Source organism: Marmota monax, unplaced genomic scaffold (genome assembly GCF_021218885.2).
Source record: "Marmota monax isolate L192 unplaced genomic scaffold, Marmota_monax_Labrador192_F-V1.1 WCK01_AAM20220418_F8-fsc00122, whole genome shotgun sequence".
Taxonomy (NCBI): Eukaryota; Metazoa; Chordata; class Mammalia; order Rodentia; family Sciuridae; genus Marmota; species Marmota monax.
In genome coordinates, this window is record NW_026695223.1 from 6314295 (window position 1) to 6338086 (window position 23792).

Genomic DNA, 23792 nt, shown 5'->3' on the forward strand with positions numbered 1-23792 from the left:
GGAGAAGGAAGATCACTTGAGGGGGAAGTGGTCTGCCTTGAGAGGGGGTCCTGGGATGGAGGGTGGAGGGAGCTGCATAACGAGGAGAGCAGCTGAGGGCAAAGGGCAACTGTCAGAGGAGAATCCTGGGGAGCAGAAAGAGGGCTCTGCTCCGGTGCATTCATGCCCTTGGTCCAGCCTGGTCAATGCAGATGCACTGCAATAGGAATCTAGGTAGAGAGTCCTGTGGGGAATAAATATCCCCTGGACCCGGGGAAACAGTCAGGAATACTGACATTACATGCAAAAAAACCAACCAGGGCCTGGAGACTTGAGATAGCCCTGGGCCAGGGTCCTTGCCAGAGGATGCCCATGTAGGACATGACTCCCCCATGGGCTCTGGGTGGCTCTGCTGTGTGATCATCTGTGTCCTTAGGGCAAGTGAGTTCTGGGCTCCCAGGGGCTGTCCTTGGACTTCAAGCTGTTGCTTGGAGCTACAATAAGAACCTTATTCCTGGGCTCAGTCTGAATTTTGTCCTTTTCTCCCCATAGTCCCCATGGAAACCAGCATTAGCCAGAGACCAGGACACCTCATCATGGAGACAACACATAAGAAGTCCTTGGAACGTGAGTAAACTCTGGGGCATAATGCCATGTGTTGGTACAAGCAGATACTAAGAAGCCCCTGAGCTCATGTCCTCTGCAATCACAGGGGACTGGTTGAAAACCAGCTTGTGCCCAGGTGCTTCTCACTTGAGTGCCTGACACTCTCACTGTCCCTTCACCTGCCTCCTAGGAGCCCCAGCACTCAGCTGTGTCCCTCTGTGCCAGCAGCTGAGACATAGCTCCAGAGTCACCCTCCCCCTGTACAGAAACCTGTGGTGACAGCCTGGAAGCTGGGGCAGCTGAAGGCTTTGATCATTCCCTGTAGGACCCCAGACAGAAGCTGCAAACCATAAAGGCCCCTGCCACCTCCGCCCACTGGCAGCCCTATATTGGATGGCATCTATAGGGGTTTCTTGCACTGTTGTGACTCTGCTCTGTCAACTGATGAAAAGATGAACATTTGGGGTCTAGGTTTTTATATATTTTTTTTTATTTTTTTGGTACTGGTGATCGAACGCAGGGACACTTAACGACTGAGCCACATCACCAGCCCTTTTATATATTTATTTAGAGACAGAATCTTGGTGAGTTCCTTAGGGCCTCCATAAATTGCTGAGTCTGGCTTTGAATTGTGATCCTCTTTCCTCAGCCTCCCTAGCTGCTGGTGTTATAGGCAGGTGCCACTGTAACTATCTTTTTAAAATTCATTTTCTAACATAAAGTAAAAGAAGGCTGCCATACAGTGGATCTTTTAATTGAAGAATTCAATTGGGTCCTCTACACAACACCTGTGCCACCTCTGTCACATACTATGCAGGGCCAGAGAGGAAACCCTGTCCCCCAGGTGTTCTGCTCAGGTTTTACCACTTCAAAACTTCTTCTCACTACAAGGAGGCCCCCTCAGGACTGCTGCCACCTGAGGGGTCAGCAGCACAGAGCTCAGGGAAACAGAGAAGGGATTTCCAAAACAGGTTCTAAGGTGGAGCCAGCCACATACAAAGGACAATAGGAGTGCTCACCTCTGTGTGTATAATTTATATAGACTTAGAAAGATACGCGTATATAGACATAGAGAGTGACTCTTCCAGTTCTATTCTCCTTCACTTCAGCTTGTCTCTAGTTCAACCTCTACTTCCCTTTCTAGCTGTACTCTGAATGCTCCCCTTATGGAAGCTCCACAGCTGCATGGTCACTTTCTTTGAACCCTTGACCCATTCATGGCCCATGACCCACTCAGCTGGCAGCTTGCTGTTCCCCCATTCCTCTTCCCTTGCTCTGAAATGTCCTTGTGGGTTTCAGGACTCAGTTTCTCTCTGGATCATCTCTTCATAGTGATCTTTATAGTGTTACCTTCTCCGTCCTATGTCTCTTTTTTCCCCCAACATTTGGAACTGTCAGGGTCAGAGCCTCTGCAGTGGACTTTGCATAGACCCGTGGGGAGGAAAGTGGGTCTTGCTGTTGTATTTGGTGTAAGCACCCTGCCTCACTGTCCTGACCCAGGTTACCAAAGGGCCCCTGTCAGCCACGCTACTTAATGCACACTTCAGGATGCTCAGGTGTGACATGGGGCAACTCAGTTCACAATGCTACTCAAGTCTCTGCTCTCTTGGGGGCGTCCTTGAGTCAGTGGGTGCAGCACAGGCTGAGATGTCACTGAATTTCCTCCGGGGACTGCTGAGCCCCACAGCCCCAGCTGGTTGAGGCCTCATCCTGCCCAACCCTGCCATGGACAGCAGCCTCCTCTGCTGGGTGATCTTTGGTCTCCTGGGCACAGGTGAGTCCTGGGAGGGCTTGGGCAATTCCCATCTTACCTTTACCTGAGGGCAATCCTAAACTTGCCCTTCATTCTCTCCTTGCCCTCTGCCTCCTCCACAGCACATATGGAGCCTGGAGTCAGACAAGCCCCCAGTCACGCTGTCACAGAGGCAGGACAGGATGTGGCTCTGACTTGTGACCCTGTTGCTGGTCAGGCTTCTCTCTATTGGTACCGACAGACTCCAGGACAGGGACTGGAGATCCTGGTTTCTTTCTATAACAAGCAGCCTTCAGGGAAGGCCGACTTTTTCAGGGATCGATTCTCAGCTGAGAGGCCTGAGGGAGCCTTGTCCACCCTGAAGATCCAGCCCACACAGCTGGGGGACTCGGCCACCTATCTCTGCAGCTGCAGCTTAGGCACAGCCCCTCAGAGACACTTCCTGCCCTTGCAGAAACTCCAGGGCTTCTGCCCCAGCTCTCAGCAGCCTTCCTGCCTCAGGAGGGTGGGCACTGGGTGGGACTGCAGGGGTCCAGTGGAGGTTAAAGTACCTCTAATAGAAGACTAAATAGCAATTGGGCTATCAAGGTCTAGGAATGCCCATAGATACCAGAGAATTGGACAGTGGACCAAAGTATAGAACAAATACAGCCATAGGACTGACCTCATAAACCTCTCTACTGAAGCTCTGCATCTTCTTCAAGTCTTGGGTTTTATTTTTACATATTTTGAAAAGTATGCCTTCCATCTTTCAGGTATTCTAGAGAGAATATGAAGGATTTTCATGAAGACACCTGAAAATTATCCTCACCTGAAAATTTTCCATTACATGGAAGATCTGACCAAAGTCTGGGTCTGATCAGGATGAATGATCTGGAATAGTAGGTGGCAAAGGCAGAGGCCCCTCAGGACCCCGGGACCAATACAGGGAGGCTGTTTTGGGAACCAGGACTATCCATGTGTGTGAGAGATGGAGTGCTCTAGGCTAGTTGAGTGCATATTTGTATCTACTTGTTTATTCTGGATAATGCTCTTAATGAATGACCTTCTACCTCTCTTAGCTGATTGGATGGCACCAAGTGCCAGAGACAGTAGGAGGAGGCTCCTTGCAGGGCTCTGTCTCCTTCTCCTACAGAGCATCTGTGCCCAATCAGTTCTCCACGTTTGCCTGTGCCAGCCTCAGCCACAGCACAGCACAGGGATCTCTCTGCAGAAACAGCAGTCACAAGAGAGAGGTGGCAGTGCCCCATGTCTGCTCCACCAGGCTGTGGTCCATCCCTAGTACCTTTCCCTCCACCCCCATCTTCCCATTCTGCATTCTTCAAGATACCCTTGATTCTGCTCTTTGAAGAGAAAGGTTCTTACTTTCCTTATACAGGCGACAGCTCTCACTGTACCTCAGTAGAGTCTCTGTGCTCCTTCCCTTGCTCCATACTCTTCTTTCTTCTGATTTCTTCTGGGGTTCTGATTGCAACCCCACCTCATTCCACTGACCATGCCCATCCCCTGTTTTCATGCTGCCTTCTCATGTTAGGCCTCAGGTGCCGGCTAATACCAGCTACAGTTCTATTTTTGATCATATTCAGAGGGCAGGTTCCATCTTCAAATATTGTTATAAAATTGGGGATTGTAGGTAGATAGATGATAAATAGATAATTAATATAGACATGAATCTATATCTATGAACATATCTATAGAATGTAAAAATCCATGCTAAAATTGCACAAATGTTCTGTAGGTGAACATTGATAAGTTCTTAAGGAAGTTGACTGGACTGAACTTGAGTTTGGTAGGCTCCTACTGAGTTAAAGTAGGCTTCTATGTTAGGAGCTGACCCTCCCACAGACACTAGGAGATAGGGTGCCCCCGTTCATCATTACATTTCAAAGAGATGGTTTGCACATCATTGATAGAGACATTCCTGGTTATAAAGTTGGTAATATAAACATAGCTTATGTTTATATACCTTTCAAAATGATTTACACAGATTTCAAAGTGGCAAAGAAAGAATTTACAATTACAAAATTTGTAAAATAAATGCTAGAAGAAATGGGAGGATGGGTACCCTGGAAATCCTGGGAAGACTTGAAAGTAGATGTAAGATTAAGGCTAGGAGGGGAAATGGGGAAAGGCTAGGCTCTGCATCGTAAGAATTTTTGGAAGGATTCCCAAAGTCTTCACCAAACCCTTCTAAATTCACCATACTAGGTGTGTTGGGTTTGCTGAGCTAATCAAGGACAGTCGTAGCTTTCTGTCCAGATCATGAGACTGGCTTAGAGAAGCCCATGGGAATATAGACATTCATTAGAATCACAGAAATCTTGGGAAAGACTTTGGATTTCTATACCTTGGGCCCTAGGACATTTCCTGTAGCTCTCAAAGAGGAGAGAACTTCACAAGTGTTATCTGGATCAAAAAAAATATTATCTTACACAGATTAAAACAGGTTAAGCAATAAAGTGATGATAAGTGTCATTATTTTATAAAACTAATAATACATATTTGTTCTTAAGAACAAACCTCTAAGTGTTTACACTAAAAATTGGCTTCTTTTAGAGACTCATATAACATTTTCCTCATAACAAACCCTTAGAAATGATAATATTCAATATGTCAGATGTGCTAACTATGATCTGCTATGAATTAACCTGAATTATGTGTAGGGCATTGTTGTCATTCTTGTTTGCATTGAGAATCTTCACATAGTATAATTTATCAGGTTTATTAAAATTCTTAGTTTTTCTAGTTCAATAATTTGCATTCTGTGGATATATATCGAGCAGTTGTTCATTGTCGTGTTCCATTTAGGCTACCAGAACAAAATTCTACAACTAGGCAGTTTGTGAGCAACACACATTCATTTCTCACGGTTCTGGATGCTGGAAGTCCCTGGTCAAGGCACTGGCTGATTCAATGTGTCAGGAGAGCCTGCCCTCTGGTTCATAGATGGCAGCTTCTCTCTGTGTCCTCCCATAGTAGGAGGACTATCTAGCTCTCTCTTTACAAGGGAAGTTATCCCAATCAGGAGAGTTCTGTCTTCTTGAGACAGTGTGTGTGTGTGTGTGTGTGTGTGTGTGTGTGTGTATGCATGCACGTGTAGTTTCTTTTGGAGATTCCTCCACCTGGACACAGTTCTCTGGTGACATATACTGAGGCGCGGTGTCACTTAGAAGCACTCACTGGCCTTTCTAGGTAGTCACAACAAATTCATATCCAACCAAATCAGCCTTAAACATAGCAGATAGAGTTTTCTACTGGAAAAACATATGTAATATTTAGAATCCCTCTTTGTAAATTTCACTATTAAAATTTGGTAATGATCAAATTAAAATATTTTTTGCCTCCACAGGCTTTGAAATCCTCCACTTGGACTTGAAGATCAACCCTAAATTGTCCAGGATGAGAAAGCAGCAGAATGAATATGGATAAGAGGGGACGAAGGGTGGGGAATCTCCTCTGTTCCTGATTTAGTCAATCATGACATGAGCTCTGAAGGTGGACTCCATGACACTGTTGGCTGTGGACCACTTGGGGGCGCTGTGGTTTCATAGAGCTGCAGGGAGTCTTGGGAAGCCTTAAAAGGTGTCCCAGGAGAGCAGGGATGATGGGGAAGCTGGCTGCATGCTTCGAACAGCAAAGCAGTTTGAGTTCTCTTAGTTGGTCCCGAACACTTGAAATTAAACAGAGTTATCACTGGTCAGGGGAGAGAAGAGGGCATGGGACAAGAAAGGAAGTTTCTCTGCTCCTATATGGGCAGTGAAAGGTGGAGTGGCCAGGAAAGGGTCAGTGTCAGGCCGGGAGTGGCACTGCGGAGGTGGAAGCAGCATGGAAGGACATAGGGTGTGAAACTGGCCCAGGAGGAGGGTGCTCAAGCTGACCCACCTTCAGATCAGGGGCTGTGCAGGGTACAAAGGGCGCTGTGGGTACAGCTTGGGTCTTGTCATTGGGTACAGATGGCCTGCAGGGAGGGTCATGTGAGAGCATGACATTGATGCTCTTGGGGAGACTAGAACTTCAGAACCTCCTGCTCAGCCCAGGAGGCCCCACCCCTCAGCCAGGAGACCCTGGGTTTCTGATGCTGCTATGGGCTCCAGGCTCCTCTGCTGGGTGGCCCTTTCTCTGCTGGGAGCAGGTGAGTCCTGGGTACGACAGGTGAGTCCTGGGTACAGCTTCTTCTCTGTGATCATTATTCCTGGAGCACATGTCAGCCCAGGATGGCTCAGCGGGACCCTTGCTCCTGGGCTCTGCTCTTAGCTCCATCTCCTCCCACAGGCCCAGTGGACTCTGGAGTCAAGCAAACCCCAAAACATCTGATCAAAGCAAAAGGACAGCAAGTGACACTGAGATGCTCCCCTCTCCCTGAACACCTCTCTGTGTACTGGTACCAGCAGACCCCAGGCCAGGGGCCTCAGTTTCTCTTTCAGTATTACAGTGGGGAAGAGAGAGAAAAAGGGACGAACATCCCCAGTCGATTCTCAGCGCAGCAGTTCCCTGACTACAGCTCTGAACTCAACCTGAGCTCCTTGGCGCTGGGCGACTCGGCTCTGTTCCTCTGTGCCAGCAGCCGGGCACAGCCACCCATGAGCATCAGCCTTCAGTACAAAATCATTCCTGCCCGTTTCAGGAAGTGGCCAGGAGGGTGGAGCCTCAGCCAAGCGAGTTCAGGCCTGGGAAGCTGCCAACCTGTCCCAGACACCCAGTGTGGAGTGCATTCATCTGCTCTAGTGCCACAGCAGTGGTGCAGGGCAGTGCATTCACCTGTTCCCATCCCCAAGGGGAGGCAGCTTCCTGGTCTCATGCAGTCATTGGGTGATGTCAGCTCCTCAACCCAGGTGTTCCCCCACCCCTCACTCTGCAACTGCCCCCTCCACTGGCTTCCCTCTCCCAGGTCCCCACTAGCAGGCTGGAAAGGTCATGCAAACATGCATCTTAACCTCCTGCGTGGGCTGGGGTTGTGGCTCAGTGGTAGAGAGCTTGCCTAGCACGTGTGAGGCACTGGGTTTGATCCTCAGCAGTGCATTAAAAATAAATAGATAAATCAAAGGTGTTGTGTCCATCTACCACAAAACAAAACAAAACCTCTTGGGTGACTTGTCCAAGGAACTGTGACTTCAAGGCAAATCATATCCCAATGGGTACTGCATCGTGAAGAAAAAGAAACAGAAAACTTTCTGCACTGTGGTCCTCTAATGCTGGTATAGACCAGGCCACATCATATTTCTCTCATGGTCGCCTGAGAGTAGTGAGAGTTCCCAGCTGGGGAGTAAGAGGAAGGGCATTTGCAGAAGTGTCATCTTCTTATGGGTGACAGTCAGACCTGAGAGGAAGAAACGGTATCATTTTTAGTCACTCATTTACTTTATACCTTTATCCAACAAACACTTTTTGGTACCTGACTGTGTCCAAAGCATAGTTCACAAAAGAAGAAAAAAAATCAAGGAAATGGGGGGAAAGGAAAATAGAAAAAAATTAAAAAAAAACTGCTTTGTGCCTTTGAATATACATACGTGTACAGGATTTTGATCAATTTCTGAATTGTGCACATTTACTCTTTAGCTAACTACCCATTTTGAAAGCTTTATTTTGTTGTGGCCCAGATATTAAATGCGCTCTAACTCACCAAGCTTTGAAGAGCACAGTATTCTTTATGTATGGACACAGTGTTGCAGAGCAGATCTCTAGAACTTGTGCGCCTTGCATCATGGAAATTTTGTACCCTTTGATGGCAGCTCCTGCATCTCCTACCTGCCAGCCCTGTCAACCACCATTCGGTTCTTTGTTTCCAGGAGTTTGACTATTTTAGATCACCTCTATAAGGTGACATGCAGTATTTGTCTATTTTTGACTGGCTTATTTCAATATGCATGTCCTCCATAGGTGTGGCTGTGTGTCATAGGGCAGGAATTTCTTCATTTTTTATGGCTTGGTAATATCCCATCATATGTATATACCATGTTTAAGTGGACACTTTTCAAACTGTACATTGTTTGGCTTTCCTATGGAAACCATGCATCACACTAGTGTCCCTGGGGACAGTTGCAGACCGCAAGCACAAGTACTCTAATATACATTCACAGCTCAACACTTCTCTGTGGAGAAGACTCAGGAATAATAACAATGTCATTGTTCATTACAAATTTGCTTTGTATGAAACATACTCTTCACTTGGAACATTTCATTTAATCAGAAATGCAGTTATCAGAGAAAAACTTAAGAAGAAAATGCTATTATTGTCAACAATTTCAGTTGAGGGAATTGACCTATAAATAAAATAACTTGACTAAACCAAATAGCTGTTAGGGTGAGACCTGAGACTCAACCCCTGGTTTAAGTCCTGTGTTTGAAATTCTATGCAACCATGAACATTCATAAAGAAAGATCACTACATTCACAATGACAGTGTTGTCCCCTTTGTCCCTTCAGGCCTAGATATAATTAAGTCATTAATAGACATCCATTCTTCATTAGATAGTAAAAAGATCTTGTGAGCGCCACATATGCCTGCTGACTACAGCTCCAACGAGCTCCTCGAGACTGGGACCAGTTTCTTGATGTGGTTGGCTGAGTATATTCATCTAAGAATGTCTCTATCAGTCAGAGCTCTCCAGAGACACAGGCTAATAGGATCTATCTATCTATCTATCTATCTATCTGTCATCTATCTATGTTCATTATAAGCAATTGGCTAATGCAATTATGGAGGTTGGTAAATCCAAAATCTGCAGGGTGGGCTTGTGGGCTGGAGAGCCAGGGAGAGCAGATGCCACACACAGCTCAGAGGCTGTCAGCTGACAATACTCTCTGACCTCCAGGAGGGTTTGTTTATTTGTTCTAGTCACACCTGAAATTGATTTGATGTGCCATCCACATTACAGAGGATGATCTAATTTTCTCTACTGGTGAAAATGTTAGTTTAATCTCATGTGAAAGACTACTGACTTAAATGATAATCTCATCTAAAACTACCCTCAGAGAAATTTCTAGAATAATGTTTGACTGAACTATCCTGGCAGTAGTCATACAAGCCAACACTAAATTTCCTAACTCACCATCTTCAGAGATGTATACAGATACAATAAATATAAATTCCATGGAATCTGGTAGAATGACAATGCTGATATCTGGATTCCCTCTGCTAATCTCAGAGCCTCGTCCATCATTCCTTTTGTGAAAAAGCAAATACCAGCACATTTTGCCTAGTTGACTTACAGCTGAAGATTCAAACATCACACAGAAATGGAAATATATATGCCTGATGGTTCACCACAGGAAATTAACTAGTATACATCCCTAGCCAGATATTTGATGATTAGCCTTATTGATAGATATATAAATCAAGGGAGTAAAAACTACAAATTTTAAATAAATGTGCTAATGATTTTATATGTATGTATGTATGTATATATGTGTGTGTGTGTATATATATATATATATATATATATATATATATATATATACTCACATAACCCCCCACCAGAAAGATATATAGAATAATATATAAAATATGTCCAGCACCAGGTAAATTTCATCATGATCCTTTCAATGAATTTGATTTGTCCATCCATTTTAATCAATGACATGATTTATATTGCAGCGGAATAGTTTTTCTTCAAACATGTTAACAGAAATTTTAAATCTCTACCAATTTAAAATAACACCTTCTCTTTAACATTTAGCTAAGCATTTAAGAGTTGGAGTTGCTTCTGGAAAGTCTGTGGTTTTGGAAGTGTTTGAGACCATATGACATACCTGATCCATGATAGGGACAATTCTGACTGAAGATGGAAGATGTGGTAAAAGGATCTTCACGTCTACCCCGCTGGCAGAGGCGGATTCCACTTTTACTCCTTTGCCTTCATTTCTTATCTCATGTAGTCATTCAGTCAAATTCTTTTGTGTTCATATTTGCAAAATGAATCACTTTCCCAGGGTATTATTTTGAGCCCTCATGATATTGCATCTGCACACTGAATGTGCTGGAGCTGAGCAAACCAGGGAGTAGTGACTTAACGGAGGGATGGTACCACACCAGGAGAGAGCTCTTATTGTCTTGATTCTGAGTGCCCATTAAGTAAGAAACATAGGCCCTGGGCACTAGGCTGATGTACTATGTGCTCCTCCATCTCCATCTAAAACACAATATCATATAATATATGTTATATTATATGTATCATTATTATATACCAGCTTCATAACTTGTTGAAACTTTGCTCAAATATTGTTAAGAATTAAGAATTTTCTAGATAATAACAGCAGATTATTAAACCAACCCTGAGGTCCTTCTACCTTAGGAGCTCTGTGTAACAGGATACAGTTTCTTAGCTCCCCTATTTTTAGCACTTAATAATGACAGGGACATGGACAAGGGGATATTCCCTATGAAACATAATGTCTCAAAGAAGAATAGCATTTTTTTTTCTCATCTTTGAATCAGCCAACTCTTTCCAAGTCCTCCACATACTTCCTCTCTGTGCCAACAGGTCACCTGAATGGTCCCCATTCTCTACAAGGGGAGGGAAATCACCAAAATGAGGTTCTCTGCATTGAGATCTCACCTGAGCACAGGGACCAAGTGCTCTGGGTGGATGAGAAGGTGCCCTAGCTACCTTTGCCAGATGTCCCACCTGCCAAGGAATCCACAAGTAACAGACCAAACATGACTCAAATGCTCATAAGCCCCTCCTGGGATTTAGAAACTGGATCTCCAAAAGTATTATTCACTGCAGGCCAAAGGCTTTAGCTGTGTTGTGATCAGTTGTGAACATTTGAAAATCATACTTGAAGGAGAATTTGGGACACACAGGTCAAAAGCCACCAGGCAGCCATAAGGATTTTCCTAAGTTGCTGGACTCCAGAAATGTTAGATGACTGAACCAAAGTAGTAAGAAAGAGTGACAGCGTCACTAGAACATAATATCCATGGGGTTACAGACTGTTTCACAAAATGGTCAAGAGAAACGTGATGACTGTGTCATTTTGGACAAATGGGTTCCATTCTAAGCCACTTACTTGGGCATTCATTTGGGGGCTGACCTTCTGGGGAAGGGGCATGGCCCCACGTGACAGGAAGTCTCTGGATTTCCTGAGGTCCCAGAGTGACACCTTGGAGGTTCCTGTTCTGCTTTCTGCAGCACAGGGACCTAGAAGACCCTTCTGTCTGCCCGGCCCCTGCCATGAGTCTCAGTGTCCTGTGCTGGGTGGCCATTTGTCTCCTGCAGGCAGGTGGGTGCTGGCAGGTCTGTGGGATTTCCAGTTCCCAGTGCCAACCTGTGACCTGGGGCTGCAGCACCAGCTTCTCTCTTATCCTTCTCTACAGGTCCAACAAAAGCTGGAATCACTCAGAGCCCTAAATCCCAGATGCTGAAGATAGGACAACGCATGACCTTGACATGTGCCCAAGATATGAACCATGACAGCATGTACTGGTATCGACAGGACCCAGGGCTGGGGTTGAGACTGATCCATTACTCACATAATGTTAGAAACGAGGAAAAAGGTGAAGTTCCCGATGGATACAGTGCCTCCAGGTCAAGTAAAGAGAACTTTCTTCTTACTCTGGAGTCCCCCACCCCCTCCCAGACATCTGTGTACCTCTGTGCCACCAGTTACTACACAGTGCTTCAGGGCCACCTGCTCTCTGCACAGAAAGGCAGGGGAGGCCCTGTGCCCCAGGCTCAGTGTCACCCTGGACAGTGTCTCACCACTGGGAACTTGGAGCTCTGAGGAATCCAGGCAGCTCTGGGGATCTCAGCTTGATGGCCTTCAGACCATTTCAGCCAGGCCTCAACCTGACCCTGGGCTCAGATGCCTCTTCTAGAGCACCCTAGTCTTTGCTCTGGACCATGCCATGTGGGTGGGATGTTCTTTCACCATCTTTACTTTTCAAGTCACAGGCTGTAGTCTACGTCTTCTGTTGAGAGCCACAGCCAAAGGGGCCCCAGCAAACTTCTAGCTGCCAGCAAACTTCCAGCTGCTGGCTGATGATTGGCTCACAGCGGCCCCAGCAACATCTAGCTGATTGGCTCCTCGGCCCCAGCAACATCTAGCTGATTGGCTCCTCTGCGGTGATGCTCATTGGGCTGTTTCCCTGCCCTTTCAGACCACGGAGCTGCTCATTGGGGGACTTTTTTGGCTCCGCCCACGTGACCCAGCCAATCGGCCTTAAGAGCAGGAGGATTGTGGGAGGTAGAGAGAAGCTTGTGTGGGAGAGAGAGGCTTGTGGAAAGCCGGTGGTGGCAGTTGAGGCTCTGAGGGTTTTTCCTGAGAGGCTATTTTGTTTGGCGTGTGTGGTTCTAAAAATAAAGTTAGTTTCTTTTGACAAGTGGCTCCTGATTGTGCCCAGCCAGACTGCAGCAGTCTTCCTTGATGAATGTGGTTTGTAATTTAGATCCACCTAGACTCCCTGTCTCTCCTGGGAACCCACGGGCTTCTCTCTCTCGGGCTCTCTCCTATGGCATCTGCTGCTGCTCACCTCTCTCATATGGATGTTTTCACAATGGTGCTGTTGGGTCTTACTCCTTTCACCTCCCTCTGCTCTCTCTGCTCCAGCCATACTGCCAACTCTCATCAAAGTATGGTTCTTCCCACTGAAGAGACATCAAAGGTACCTCCATTGCTTTAGGCAAAGACAAAATCCTAAGGAGGCTCCAGGTTCCTGGAATTCACCTCCCGAGGAACATGTTCCCTCTTCTCCCTCCCCAGCTCAATTTCCCTTATCTATGTCTATTAATCAGTAGAATTTAGCACATCTGGAATTTTCCAGATTCTTGGTAGATTATTCCTCCTTGAGGACAGGGGCTGAGGTTGCTCCTTTATCCCCTAAGGTGCCCTGTCCCCAGTGAATTTATTTCATAGAGAAAGGATGAGTGAATGACTGAATGGATAGATAGATGAAATACAGAAATTACCTAGGTCTCTGTTATGATTAAGATATTGGTCGTTCCTCAAAAGCTCATGTGTGAGACAGTGCATAGAAGTTTAGAAGTGAAATGACTAGGTTTTGAGATTCTTAATCTAATCAGTGAATGGATCCCCTAATAGGGATTAACTGGGCAATAACTGTAGGTACATAGGGCTTGACTGGGGGAGGTAGGTCTTTGAGGGTGTACCTTTGGGTATATGTTTTGTCCGTAGAGAGTGGATCTCTCTCTCTCTCTCTCTCTCTCTCTCTGGGCATGTCCTCACCTGTTTTCTTCCTCCATGCCTTTATACCATGATGTTCTCCCTCATCAGGACCTGGGGAATAGAGTCAGTCATCTATTGATTGAGACCACTGGAACTGAGAGCCCCCAAATAACCTTTTCCTCCTGTACATTGTTCTGGTCAGGTCTTTTGGTCACAGCAGTGAAAACACTGACTAATACAGACATTAGTATTGTGAAGTGGGGTCATTGCTGTGACTAACCTGATCATGCAATTTAGGAACCTTTGGAGCTTTTGGGAAATTGTGGGAAGAATTTGGGGAAGTTTAGTAATACAAGCTGGAAAAGCTTTAGAATTTTTGAAGTGAGTGTTAATGGGCAATTGTGGTGGGAGTTCAGAAGACCAGAATGCTGGTAGGACTGTGCACAATAAAGACTGGGCTCCTAATGAGACTGGGGCAGAGGACAGATAGCTGGTTATCCAAGAAAATAAAATGACTAGGTAGCACTTCCCCACCAACCAGTTGCTAACACTTCTCCAGGAGGGGAAGCATCTCACTTTCCTGCACAAGCAATCAGCCTCTGGATGGCTCTTTTCCTGCCTTATGGTCATGTAGGCAAGATAAGAGGTGGGGTGGGGGGCGGTGAGAAGCAAGGAAACTTAAAGTCTATAAAGGGGCAAAACACATGAGTACCATCTCTGGTCCCTGGCTTTCCTCTAGAGGGGTATCGCTTTCTCTCTGTCTCCTGTCCTTTAAATAAAATTTGTTTTCTACTCTTGGCTCAGCCTTTTTTGGGTGTTTGATCTTCAACACCAGGAGAGCAAGGACCTGATCTTGATTTTCAAGACCAGTATCACTGAGGTTTCAGAGGAGAAGGAAGACACTGCTGGAAATTGAACTACAGGCCTTTCCTGTTATGTACTGGCTAAGAAGTTGTCTGCATTTTGCCAGTGTCCTGAGCCTTTCTGCGAAGCTGATTTTAAAGGTGATGGACTTCTTAATCTGGTGGAAGAAATTTCTAAGGAGCACAGTATTCAGGTTGTCCCTCAAAAGCTCATGTGTGCGACAGGTAGTGGTGTTACCAGTGATGTCCAGTTCTGTTTCCCCAGATATGAAGACTGAACACCCAAGAATCACCAGGGCAAGCATAGAAAGCAAGTTTTATTTAAAGGATAGAACAGAGATAAACTTCTCCACAGAGAATGGGGTCCCAGAGCTGAGTATCCAAAGAAGTGGCGGTGTCCTTCTCCACCATGCGACCAGCACACTGGTTTCATTAATGAGGTTCTTGGCATAAAAGTTAGCTAGCGAGATCGAAATAAAACACACAGACTCAGTTACCTTTTTCTATGACCAGGTCTGAGACGGCTCCCCCTCTGGCTCTCACCTCTAACCACCCGGTAGGGCAGCAAGGATTACTCAGGACTAGCAGGAGAGAGAGAGAGGGAGCACGCCAGGGAGTAGCCTTTTATTGGGGAACAAGAAATTCAGGGGAGAATTCCGTCCAATGAAGGTTGAGGGGGGCCACACTCCAAGGTCAGGGTCAGTGATTGGCCCCCGGGGTCAGTGGTCAGTCACAACCCCCTATGGACAGGCTCTCTCATCAGGAGAGGGCCAGGAAAGCTCCAACACAGTTAGCCAGAGCGCCTCAGACCCAAACCGGGAGTTGCCCAGTCACATGTGAGAATGGCTTCCCACATATTCCCCCTTTCTTTTCTTAAAAATGAGGCGGTGGTTCATTCTTTGGAGTTTCTGTATTCTTGTTCCGAAGACTCGCCATCCTATAATTACAAAACAAAAGAGAATTAACAGCAAAGAGAATAATCCAATAATGTACCAGGCTGAGTGTTTAAGAATATTTCCAGGGTTGAATCCATTCAACTCCTTCAATATTTGTTTAGCCAAGGAAGAAGGATCTGAAAAATCAGCTCTGTTATTTTGAATGTCTTGGATATGGTGATGAAGTTCCAGAATATCCAAGCTATTATTACTATTCTGCCAAATACCTAACAAATGGTTTTTAACCTTCTCCCAATCCCAGAGAGAAGCATTGTACTTGGCAGCTGTAACACACACATATTTATAATTTGCATGGCATTTAAGCCTTTATTTAAATTTTAAAGCTGAAAGTTCATTACCTATGTCTATAACAGTCGCCTCTAAGGCGTTTAATTTAGTCTCAATCCTTTTATCAATATTTACTTGATTACGCAGAGCCTTGGAAGTATTTTGAGCTAAATTATTAAGAAATTTTGCATGCTGAATATTTTGAGACAATGTCAGAGACGCAGAGACAGTGGAGGCAATAAAAGAGACTAACGCCAAAACACCAACAATTATAACTCCAATAGCACGTTTCGGTCTTGCTGGCTGGGCATGAATTTGTTGCAAGACTTTAAACCAGTATCAGCATACCATGGCTCTGAAATATTAGCAGGTAATAAAACGAAAGAGGGCTGATGAAGTATCAGCACTCCTTTTCCTCCATTATACCTAGTAATACAATTGGTTAGGTTACATTTATTACAAGTAACAATATATCTGTCATTTATCCATTTAACTTTTACACTCCCAATAATTAAAACATAAGGAAATTGGACACAGGCTCATAAGCCATAGCAAGATCCCTCTTTACAGTTCTTGCCAACAAATTTTGGTAAAGGCTTATCTCTAAAATGTAAGAATTCTGAGGCAGCAATTAAGCACCAAACATCCTTTTGAACACCACCTTCACTATAAGTCAAAATATTACTAACAAATCCTGCAGGTGTCATAGCAAAATTTCTTCGTAATTGTCTCTTATCAATTTTTGGAGACCAGTCTAAAATATACCCGCTATCTTTAGACACCTTATATTGTACAGGAAAGGTATTTACACAATTCATCCATCTAGGAAAGGTGCCAATCTCAATTGTAGAACTATTTGGACAGTGGGGTATCCGTGGGGGTTTTGCAGAAATGACTGGCTTGTTATGGGAAAGTCCCATCTTAATTACTGATCTAGTATAAGGTTTTAAGTCTCCATAAATAGAATTATTTGTCAGTCTAGGTCTACCAATCGCTGTCTTTTCCTCAAATGATACTTTCAGACAGCCAGAATGTTTATCGTGGGACCAACACAAAAGTAATTGGGCACTGTAGCCAGAATAATTAAATCTAGTCACATGATTGGGAGTAATATGAGTATCTGTAAATCCTCCCATCATGAATGAGTCATTAGTAAATACTGGAATGGATTCTCCAGTCCACACAGCTGGGTGTACCAGGGGTGGATCTGGGAAATATGTCCAGTAAGTGTCTACTTGATTCCCCTTTACCTGACAGCCCAGCAGGGCAATTACTGTTGCTACCATCATCACTGGGGTCCTGTTCTTTCCTAGGTGTTGAAGTATTCGGGAAGCCTGGGTTATTAGCTTCTTCACATCTTCCCATGAAATCAGCTTTTCGGCTGGGTCAATCTGGTCTTTCTTCATCTTTTTCCGATATCTCTTCCTTTTGGATAGGGGCTCCTCTGGGTCAATCTTCAGTCGCTTGAATCTGGGTTCTATCTCTTCCATGTCTGATTGCGTGTTCAGGCACCCAAATAGGACGAAAAGCACCTTCTGGGAAAATACAAGCATGACCTCTGCCCCACATAATCACTGGGTCTGGGCCTTTCCATTGACCAGTCTGTAAATCTTTCCACAAAACTCTGCCTAAAGGGCCTGTTACTGAGGGAGACATTTGCCTCTCAGCAGCAGTGTGACCTGCGTCACAGTTTAAAAAATTTAAAACGAACAAAGCATGATTGAGGCTATTTTGGGGAGTCATAACCCTATTCCCCCCCTTTAATTTTTGTAATTTAAGTTTAATAGATAAATGAGCTCGTTTTACAATGGCTTGACCTTGGGGGTTATAAGGAATTTCTGTTTTATGATTAATTTGAAACTCTTGGCAAAATTGTTGAAAAGAAGAGGTTACGTAAGCTGGAGCATTATCTGTTTTAATCTGCATAGGGCACCCTAACACAGAAAAAGCTGCTAGGCAATGAGAAATTACATGTTGAGTATTTTCCTTAGTACGTGCTGTGGCAAAAATAAATCTAGAACAAGTGTCCACTATGACATGCACATAACATTGCTTACCAAATTGAGGAATATGAGTTACATCCATTTGCCATATTTGATTTGGTTTTAATCCATGGGGATTTACCCCTGATGGCAGAGATGGAGTGTGAATAACACACTTAGGGCATTGGCTTAGAATTTGACGAGCTTGTTCTCTGGTAATATTAAATTTTTTACGTAAGCTAGAAGCATTTTGATGATGCAAGGAATGGGAAGCTAGTGCACAGTCATATGAAGATATCTGTTGACAAAAAGTTACTAATTTATCAATTTTGTCATTACCTGAGCTAGAACCATCCGTGAACACCAATAAAACTTCATCTATAGGATGTGCACGTACAATCTTTGGAAAAATAAGTGACGTTAATGATGCAAATTGTATAATCTTATCACGAGGATAATGGCTATCTATCTGGCCAGGAAAATCAGCAAAGGCTATCTGCCATGAGCTAGAAGTTTGAAAAAGCCAATTAGTCTGTTGAACAGAAAATGGAATAATTATGATATCAGGCTCAGATCCAATTAATTGTAAAATCCTAGTTCTGCCCTTAATTACTAATTGAGCTATGGAATCATGAAAAGGAATTAATGAAGGGAGTGGGATAAATAAATCCACTCAATAACTCCTAATCTTTGCCATATGGCTCCTGTTGGGGTATGCTCAGTTGGAAATATTAGTAAATATACTATTTCTTTAGGATCAACTCTAGTAAGCTGTGCATTTTTAATTGCATGTTCAACTCTCCTTAAAGCCATTTTAGCTTCTAAAGTTAGCTGACGTGGAGAGGTTGGAGAAGGATTTCCTTGTAATATCTGAAATAAAGGATTTAACTCAGAAGTAGTCAGTCTTAAGGATGACTTCAGCCAATTAATATCTCTTAAAAGCCTTGAAAATCATTAGGGGTTTGTACGGAAACTGTTTCGCTCCGGTAAAATTAAAGATAGCGGCCCCCATGGTCGGCGTGATGACGTCACATTGCGCGACCATCACCTACTTCCTCATTCTCGGCCGGGGGAGGGGCCGACCAGAAGTTTGTGATTCGGCCAAGCGGAAATGATGACACGAAGGCGGGCTCATCCGCGCCATCTTGATCCGCCACATGGGGTTGAGTCCTGCAATATCTATTATCAACAGTAGATGGAGCCCTGAACTTAAAATTGCGCATGCGACACTCGTGCGCAAAATGGTTACTTTTCCTGCAAACGTAGCATCTCCCGCGGGGCTTTCGTACTAAATCTTGTGGCCTTAAGGTTTCTTTTAGTGCTGCAGCTAGGGCTACTGTCTGCAAATGGGTAGAGTCTATGTCAGAACATAAGCAGATAAACTCAGAAACTGTCCCTTTTTTACGGTGCGGCCTAAGAACGTCCTGACAATATTTATTTGCATTTTCTTTTTTTTTTTAAATTTTTTATTGTTGGTTGTTCAAAACATTACATATTTCTTGATATTTGCATTTTCAAATGCCAATTGTTTAACAATAAATTCACATGCCCCCGGGTCCCTGATTGACCTGTTTGAGGCCTGGTACAATCGGGCTACGAAATCTGAGTAAGGTTCACTTGCACCCTGCCTGATTTTGGTAAGAACTAAATTGGATTGGTCTTTAGAGATAATCTGCTTCCAGGCACGTTTCGCACAATCAGTTATTTGATTGTATACTACAAATTCATAATTTAACTGTCTTTCTAAATCAGCAAATTCACCTGTTCCTAAAAACATTTCTACCGGCGTCCCTCAATTTCGTCTTCTATTTCTTTCTGCCTGTTCAGTACAAAAATCAGTCAAATAAGTACACCAGAGCAAGAAATCTCCCCCACTCAGGCAAGATCTAGCTAAAGAAATCCAATCACTAGGAGGAAGGGGTTGTGAGCAAATATTTTCTATCAGGCTCTGTACAAAAGGCGAATTTGGACCATACGTCTCACATGCACTTTTTAGTTCCTTAATGGTTTTAAATGGGATTACAGCATGAACTCTAACTCTCTGATCTTGCTCATTAACTTGCTCAAAAACTGGAAAAAGTTGAAAACCGCTAGTATCCTCCCAAGCTTCCTGTGCTTTTTTAATACCTCGCTGGAACGGGGTAAGAAAGGTAATTGTTAATTCAGTGTACCTGTTAAATTTTGTCCTTTTAGCAGGTAATGGCCGAATTCGAATAGCCTGGGCAGGCGGTGTTAAACCCAGCCTGTTAAAATTTCTCTGTAAGTCCTGAATTTCAACGTCTGATTCTTCTCCCTCGGACTGCGAGTCATGGGTAGACTCTGCGCTGTCGCCATTTTGAAATTGGGCTTCTAAGCCACGTGGCGGAGAAGAACTCTGTGCCCCTCTAAGAACCTCTTCCGGATTTTCCTCCCCAGGAAGATCCTCTACCTCTTCCGGAGGACTTTCTAGGACTGCAGAGGTTTCTCCTCTATGACCTTCCTCTCTATAATCTCCCTGCGGGCTAGCCTGATCCTGCAAGTTTAAAGTCACATTCTTAACCTTCGGTTTGGCTCCTAGAGCCTTTGTTTTTAAATGGCTCAAGGGAAAGGGAATTAACTTAGCCTCAGGCGGATTTTCCATTTGAATAGACCTAATAGCTCTCTGAATGCCTTTTAATAGGTCTTCAGGGGGGCCACGAACTCTGCCCCATATATTCAAAAAGACAAACTTCCAGAGCAGTCCAAGTTTTCCGAGTATTCTCTATGCCTCCAGGTAATTCATGAGAAAGACAAACTTTTTGTAACTTCCTTCCTAGTTTCTCCCAAGTAAGTAAATTTGGAGACTCTTGTTCACAAAACCAAGGACAATATTTGCCTATAATCTTTAAGAATTGTAATAACTGAGTTTTCTTTATCTGTTTTCCTTTCTGATTAATTATACTGTCTAAAATAATCAGATACATTTCCTTATCCGTAGAAGTTGAATTTCCCATTTTAATTAATTTAACGTCTCTTTCCTTCAATATCTCCAGGTACTTTTGTGACTCTAAATTGTCACCACTTCCTTTATCTTTATCTTTATAGCGCGCTCCCACTCAATCTAGCTAATCTAGAATGCCCCCCTCGTGGGCACCAATTCCACCATGCGACCAACACTCAGTTTTTATAATGTCATGGATGCCCCCATAAGCCCACCCAGGGACTCCAATTGCCAGGTTGTTCATGACTAAAACACTCAGGGGTCACTACAGGGAAACTGGGTTAACTGGGCTGGGCGAAATAACCACACAAGACAGAAATACCTTTTTCTTTGGGGTTGCTGTCGTAGCTCCTCTGACCTTAAGGGTCCTGAGAGAGAGAGAGAGAGAGAGAGAGAGAGAGAGAGAGAGCTCCCACGTGCTGACCCATTTTATTGAGGAGAAGCCATTCAAATGAGGCAAGGGATCAGGTTTCAAGGGGCTGAGTCTAGCTTCATGATGTCAGCTGTCAGCAGGTTGACTGACATCTAGGCAGGCCACACCCAAGGGTACAGTAAGATAAGGGGACACACAAAGGGTGTTTCCATGGAACGGTCTATCCCAAACAGGGCAAGGGGTGCCACAGTCTGGCTGGGCAAAGTAACAGGGAAGTGACAAGCAACTTGAAGGTTGAAACGGGAACTGCTTTATTACGGAACAACAGCGGTATATATATATATCTAACTAATTACACACAACTTGACTCAATTAACATCATCTAGATACAGCAGTCAGCCAATAAGGAATCCTCATCATCTTAATGGCTCGCTGGTGTTGCTTCACAAACCACTCCTCCTGGCCAAGTGCCAGGTGCCATCTTGACTTGATTCGCATTCCCAACAAAGAAACAGGTGAGCATAGCTCCACCCGTGGGGACATAGGAAGACATGCAGGAGACACCCTCCCTGGAACCCAAGAAGGGCAGGGAAGTCTAGCAGCATGATGCTGCCTAACTGCCTCAATCACCCAGCCAGGGAGTGACTCAGTCACATGCAAGGTTGGTCTCCCACATTCCAGAACCATCTCTCCCTCCCAGCTGCTCACATCAGCAGGTGTGCATTGTCCAAGTCCTTCTTGGTGTAGGATGCCCTTGGTCCCCCTTCCCTCTGCCCACTGCTGCCTTCCCCATGAGATACTGCTCCGTACATGATTGTTGCCTTAAGGTTAGCCCACATTTTCTTACATTATAATTCTACTTTTCATTCACCCATTTAACTTTGTCTCGAAGACGACCTCATTATATGCACAGGTCTTTGATCACATATATTTTTAAAATAATTGTGACAGTCATTTGGTTGTGGTGGTTTGGATTTCTTGGCATTTTTGTTTATCTTGAGTAACAGAATAAAGAAACTTACTTTTCAATTCCTGTGGTTTTTTTACTAATAGTTTTACACTAAATATTATTTTCTGACATTCCTCCCATTGTATCCCTCTGCCTTTAGAAGACAGTTTGAAGGGGACCATAATTGCCACCTCTGTGATAGCAGAATGAGAGTGGTTTATAAAGCATGGCCACTGAAGGGAATAATCAGGGCTAGAATCAGCGTTGTGATGAGTGTTTAAAGAAATCGATCCTAAAACTTTTCCATTACTATTTCTGGAATTATTTCCCTGCTAATTATGCTGACATGTCCAGGCATTCCTAAGGCCTCAGAAGAGGAAATAAGGATACAGTCTCACTGATTGGCCACAAGATGGCACTGTGAGTCCACTAGACACCACTGATCTCTAGGGAGAGTCTGGAAGAACAGCCTAGAATGGAAAGGGTTAAGAACACCTTGGGCTTTGGATCCCATATCAGGCTGGTGTTGAGAAGCTTTTATTAGAGCTATGGGAGGGATAGGAGGTGCCTCTAAACAGATCCATAGTTAAACAATGTTGGCAGGATAGCTACAGGTGTCAGGGCAGCTGTAGATGAGCACACACTGCCCCAGAGGAATGTGGGAAACCATGGGCCAGGTTTGGCCCCAGCTCAGCACATTGCTGCCACAGCAACCTAGCAGCCACCTAGGCCATGGATCCTCTCACCCCAGGCTTGTAGAATGGCAGCTGGCACTGACTGCATTTAATTAGGTGACAGGTGCCCATTATTATCCTTCTGAAAGAAAGAGACAAGTAAGTGCACCTCAGAAAAATATGTGGAGGAACTTACCTCTGTGACTATCCCAGCCAAGCCCCCAGCTGATGTCTGTCTTGAAAATCAGGATTGGGTACTTGTTCTCAGGTGTTGAAGGTTAAACACCTCAGAAATGTGAGGCAAGAGTAAAATGTAAATTTTATTTAAGAGACAGAAGAGAGAGAGAGAGAGAGAGAGAGAGAGAGAGAGAGAGAGGGAGGGAGAGAGAGAGAGAGGGAGAGAGAGGGGGAGAGAGAGAGAGAGAGAGAGAGAGAGAGAGAGAGAGAGAGAGAGGTAGGGGACCCAGAGCTAGTGCCCATGGGAGTGATTGTGTCTTGCCCCTTTATAGATTTTACATTTCCTTTCTTCTCATGGCTATGTGACCAAAAGGCAGGAAAAGAGCCTTCTTGGAGTGATTGTTTGTGTTGAAAAGTGCAAACCATGCTCTGCCCAGAGGTATTAGCAACTGGTTGATGGGGAAGTGCTATCTAGTTATTTTTTTGCCCCCTTTGGTAATCGCCTGTCTTTTGGTTGGGAGGATATAATATGTCTAGAGCATTACCTGATATATATAATAAATTGTAACTGTATATTTCTGTTGTCTTATAGCATATAAATGCCTTATTGTTGTAAACTAAAGCATTCATATCTAAAAATTTATCCTATTTTATTACTGAACATGGAATACTGTTGTACTCATGATAGAAAAATTATTCACAGTGTTTCACATGCATTTGGTTTGTGCAGAGAACCAAAGTATAAATGAATTCTGCATAAAACTTGTCAACTTATGTTACACTGCTATGCGTTAATCCTTTTAAAAAAAAAAAAACAATTGTTTGGCACAAACTGGAATAACGGATCTGCTCTTTTTCGCAAGGATATTATCTTTTCCACTATCAGAGTGGGAGGGGCTTCCACTATCATCAAAATCTGAATAATATTGCTCACTAACAAAGTGCTTCAAAACTTAGTAGTAGAGGAGGGGGGATAGTAGAGGATAGGAAGGGCAGCAGAATACAACAGACACTAGTATGGCAGTATGTAAAAAGTGGATGTGTAACTGATGTGATTCTGCAATCTGTATACGGGGTAAAAATGGGAGTTCATAACCCACTTGAATCAAACATATGAAATATGTCAAGAG

General features: G+C 44.2%; 2 protein-coding genes and 1 gene segment (V, D, J or C); 2 read left to right on the forward strand and 1 right to left on the reverse strand.

Moving 5' to 3' along the window:
• Positions 1–2246: 2246 nt before the first annotated feature.
• Positions 2247–2945, forward strand: LOC124086131 (T cell receptor beta variable 7-8-like). The segment is given in 2 exon segments: positions 2247–2359; positions 2461–2945. Coding segments are annotated over 2 exon segments (495 nt in total).
• Positions 2946–6325: 3380 nt separating this feature from the next.
• On the forward strand, positions 6326–8132 carry LOC131423807 (uncharacterized). Its single transcript, XM_058575747.1, has 3 exons — positions 6326–6470; positions 6611–7249; positions 8125–8132. Exons 1-3 carry the CDS (start codon positions 6422–6424, stop codon positions 8130–8132), a joined length of 696 nt encoding a protein of 231 aa, XP_058431730.1. The 5' UTR covers positions 6326–6421.
• Positions 8133–14623: 6491 nt separating this feature from the next.
• LOC131423803 (endogenous retrovirus group K member 19 Env polyprotein-like) lies at positions 14624–20241 on the reverse strand. Its single transcript, XM_058575742.1, has 2 exons — positions 19702–20241; positions 14624–17083 (listed from the first exon to the last, which is right to left on the reverse strand). Exon 2 carries the CDS (start codon positions 17036–17038, stop codon positions 16088–16090), a length of 951 nt encoding a protein of 316 aa, XP_058431725.1. The 5' UTR covers positions 17039–17083; positions 19702–20241; the 3' UTR covers positions 14624–16087.
• Positions 20242–23792: the final 3551 nt, after the last annotated feature.